At 41.9% G+C, this 4128-nt stretch overlaps 1 protein-coding gene across 1 annotated transcript; it reads right to left on the minus strand.

The window, feature by feature from the left end:
- Window positions 1–1149: 1149 nt before the first annotated feature.
- On the minus strand, window positions 1150–2272 carry LOC123967513 (leukocyte cysteine proteinase inhibitor 1-like). The gene is made up of 3 exons (XM_046043630.1): window positions 2034–2272; window positions 1836–1946; window positions 1150–1687 (listed from the first exon to the last, which is right to left on the minus strand). Exons 1-3 carry the CDS (start codon window positions 2175–2177, stop codon window positions 1559–1561), a joined length of 384 nt encoding a protein of 127 aa, XP_045899586.1. The 5' UTR covers window positions 2178–2272; the 3' UTR covers window positions 1150–1558.
- Window positions 2273–4128: the final 1856 nt, after the last annotated feature.

Genomic DNA, 4128 nt, shown 5'->3' on the forward strand with positions numbered 1-4128 from the left:
ACCTGAAAATAGGACGTTTGGGGAACTGGGTCAGAAGTTGTGGATTTGAGTTTAGAGTTTTGAGAAAAAGAGGCCTAATTTCAAGAAATGTGTTCAAGCAATCGATAAAAACTGGAATTACTTTGATGGAATTATTTTTTCCAGCCACAACCTGACTCCTGGATTCAAGTGCTATGAATTCCTGATATTTCTTACTTGTCTTTTTCTGCACGTGTGTGAATGAAATCAAAGTAGAGTTGTATGTGGAGCTTGTGAAGGATGAAGGCAGACTGAAGCTCACCTCATCACAAATCATTCTGAGTGAGTTTCCCTCACATGATTGTAGTTACTTTGGTTTCCAGGTAAGGATTTCCATTCCACTTTACATCGTGTCAAACATGGTTCAAATCTAATAATTCACTTTTGATCAGGTTTGATTTGAATGTAGTTTTGAGGCTGCAGCAGCTGAAACAGGCTGTGTGATCACATTAGAGAGGTTCGATGGGATCTTCTTTGAGATGGCGTTTCTGTACTCATGGAGCACCATCTCTCCTGTGTAGCCTGGAAGGTTTTGGAAGACTTTCAGAACAGGGTTTTACAGCCACACAAGCTTTTAGTAAGAAAAGTGAAACGAGGAGTGAGGGTCATGGTCAGATTTAACTTATTCAACCTTCCCCTGCTTTTAAACTAGCGGCTGGCGGATGAATTCAACACTTTCCACAGCGAGAATAATCCACTTTAATCCACGAGCACGTCAGTATTCCTGAGGGCTATAAACAGATCACCTGAACGCTTCATGGAAAACTTTCTTTCTTGGAGACACCTCAGAAGTGAGAAGTTCCTGGTGAACTATGATCAGATCTCAGCACATGAGGAGGTTTTTGAAACGATGACTTGATCTCAGTGAAGTTTAAAAATCTATTTCTGTGTTAAGGTTCATGTAAACTAAAGGCATTTATTTAACTTTTTAACTATTTCTGCCAGCAAAAATTAGACTTCCCCAAAGTAAATAAGAATCACTAGAAAGATACAGTTTGGTTTAGAAAGTAGTGCACTCAGCTTCTCCTTCCAAACACCAAATATCTTCGTCTCTGGGTTTATTGTCCTGAAAATATCAGTTCTTGTCTAGTGCAGATGAGAGTTGGTGCTCAAACATCACATGACACAATATTCAGGTTCTCAGTAGATCTTTATTGCTTGAGAGCCAGAGCAATCCTCAGCATCACACAGAAATGACTAAGGAGAGGCGCTCCCTCCTCAGTTCTTAGGAAGACATGACGCACATTAACTGTGGCCAACAACAGGACGGACATGATTTCACTCAGGTGTTATTCAATCTTTCTTTACTTGGCTGAAGACATGTCAACATCTCAAACCTCCACCACCTGCACTCCTCCTTAACCTGCTTCACACGTACAGTAAATAGATGATTAACATTCTTCAGACACAGGAAGAGGTTTCAACCCCTCCAGGCTAAACTCTTTTATAAGGAGTTTACTTCAATATAGTTTCCCAACAACTTAAACAAAGAAGAAAGAAGCATTTTAATATGAGACTGCAGCCTGTATGTATTTACTTATTACTCATTTGCAGGTATAGGTACAAGTGGGCTGTCTTTAGTTTCTTTCTCCTTTACACGATGCAGGATGTAAGTCTGATCCTCCTTTCTGACCCACAGATGAATGTAGTCCGGTCCTCCAACATTAACCTGCAGGGAAAAGAGAGGACATTTGGACATCTTAATAAATATGTTCAACCTGATCTTTTGTGTTTGAGCAGTGAGGAACAGTGTCGGCTGACTCACCTGTCACAAGAAATTCAGTCCATTTATTTAGTTTTGTCACAATATTAATTACCTTGATGAGGAATTCTTTCATCACCCCAGGATTCGTGTCACTCTTCCTGTATAGACATGCTCTGTATTTCTCAAAGTCCTTCTTTGTCATTTTCTCCACTTGATCCTTCACCTGTGAAAAGAAATCAGATGTGATGGAAACACAGACCACAGAGTTGTGCCCGGAGGTTGTGAAGAACGAAGATGGACTGAAACTCACGTCCTCAGAGATCTGCTGCAGAGTGGCCTTCTTAGTCGGACCCCATTGTTCAGCCATTGTCACAAAGTCCTCTGAATTTAAGGGAGAAGTCACCTTAATGTTTTGATGCGCCTCAAGTGTTGCGACTGTTGATGAACTGCACATGTATTTATACAGAGGAACCGCCCCCGGTTACACCTGAAAGGTGGCTCCACTAGATGCTGGGTGGAGCTACATGTTTAACCTCTGATGTGAATGAACATTAGAAAGGTGGGATCTTCTTGGCAATGGTCCTGCTCTACATCGCACAGATCAGTCTTTCCTACAGCTGAAGGTAACTGCTTCTTTCCACCAGGCACGTGCACACAGACATCACCTTCCCATTAAACATCATTAAAGTAAAGGAAACAGCATTTTAATGCCATGACTTGGTCAGGGCTGATTTTAACTATTGAATGTAATGTTGGCAAATCCTCAGGGGCCCCAAACGGCCCCAGGTTAGCTGTGTCTAAACTATTTAGTTTTTATTGTCAGATCGACGCAGTGGAGTAAAAAATAGGCCAAAGTTTTTACCTCTGAAATGTGGTGGAGCAGAAGCAGAAAGTTTCATAAAATGGAAATACTCTCACTACTACCACAAAGAAGTACAAGTTTGTACAGGGTCGCGGGGGGCTGGAGCCAAACCCAGCTGACATCGGGCGTAAAGCGGGGTGCACCCTGGACAGGTCCATCGCAGGGCCACACGTACACAACCAAGCATTCACACTCACACCTAAAGGACAATTTAGAGACACCAGTCAGCCCACATGGGTTTGGATGGTGGGAGGAAGCCAGAGCACCCGGAGAGAACCCACGCAGACACGGGGAGAACATTCAAACTCCGCACAGAAAGGCCGGGGTTCAACCCACGGCCTTCTTGCTTTGAGGTGACAGTGCTAACCACTGCACCACCGTGCCGCCCCTCAATGTAAAAGATTATGGACTTTAACTCTCATTTTCCAGCTCTCTGCCACAGCTGCTGATGTAAATTCAGAGGACCCTCACCTTACCCAGCACTGATTGGCCAAGCACCGCTGTGCACGTAAGCAGCTGACTGCGGTGTCATGATCTCATGTTAACAACGATCCCAACAATAAAGCTTCAATAGAAAACACATGAGTGTACCAAAGCTAAAGTCCTGTACTTAGCCAAGTTAAGGTGGCAGTTCAGCTATGTGAAGTATGTTTCCCGTCCATAACGTGTAACCCCCTCGTGCCTTTTGGAGGACTCCTTGGAAGCTGAGCTCAGTGACTAACATGATAAAAGTTCAGTGAAGATCATAAATGAACAACTTCACCTTTGTGAGGTCCTTTTGATCCCAACAAGGACGAACTGAGCTGCACGGCTCTGGATGAAGATCTAATTCCTGTAACACCCTGGTTAAACATTCAACTGTGACCTCGTGTCTGAGGTCCCAACCGCAGGAGAGTTTGCACAAAGTTTAATGGTTGGATGATTCTGATAATGTGTGAAATAATATCAACTGAAACAGGAAGGGCTTGAAGGTCTTAAACATCTTTAGTTCACTGTTACATGCTGGAGTCACTGTTCCCTGTGATGACTCACCTGTACACACCCACACTTTACCGACTGAATCTAAATCAGTTCTTTAGAAATATAAATGTTTCCCAGGCATCAACAACACATTCCACGATACAATGCAACCATAACACTTTATTACAATTGTTGATTCACTTCCAAACATGCATGAGACGCTATAGCAAAGTTCATAATCCACAATGAGCTTTTGATTCAATATTTTACGACTAAAGATAAAAGCAGTTTATAAAACTGTGGGCCAAGAATCTCAGACCACGTTGTAGAAAAATGTCCGTAACAATATAAAATAATGTAGGTGGGCGTTAAAGCATATAAACTATCAATAAGAACTGATCACGTGTATTCGTTTGTTTCAGTACATTATACGCAGAAAAACACATTTTATTATGTATCTGCTGGTTTGGAGACATTATTTCTGCAGATCACTCTTATAAATGTGACATCAATTTCAAAATCTCAACAGGTGCATCTCAGAAAATCTGAATATTGTGGAAATTTTATTTTGTAATGTACATTA

The sequence above is a fragment of the Micropterus dolomieu genome, linkage group LG02 (assembly GCF_021292245.1).
Source record: "Micropterus dolomieu isolate WLL.071019.BEF.003 ecotype Adirondacks linkage group LG02, ASM2129224v1, whole genome shotgun sequence".
Lineage (NCBI taxonomy): Eukaryota > Metazoa > Chordata > Actinopteri > Centrarchiformes > Centrarchidae > Micropterus > Micropterus dolomieu.

Excerpts from the sequence above, each read along its gene's own strand:
- LOC123967513 (XM_046043630.1), bottom strand. The coding sequence starts at position 2,177 with ATGTGCAGTTCATCAACAGTCGCAACACTTGAGGCGCATCAAAACATT. Across the intron at positions 1,947-2,033 it reads TGCAGCAGATCTCTGAGGAC|GTGAAGGATCAAGTGGAGAA; the intron begins GTGAGTTTCAGT and ends TTCTTTTCACAG. Across the intron at positions 1,688-1,835 it reads TGAAAGAATTCCTCATCAAG|GTTAATGTTGGAGGACCGGA; the intron begins GTAATTAATATT and ends TTTTCCCTGCAG.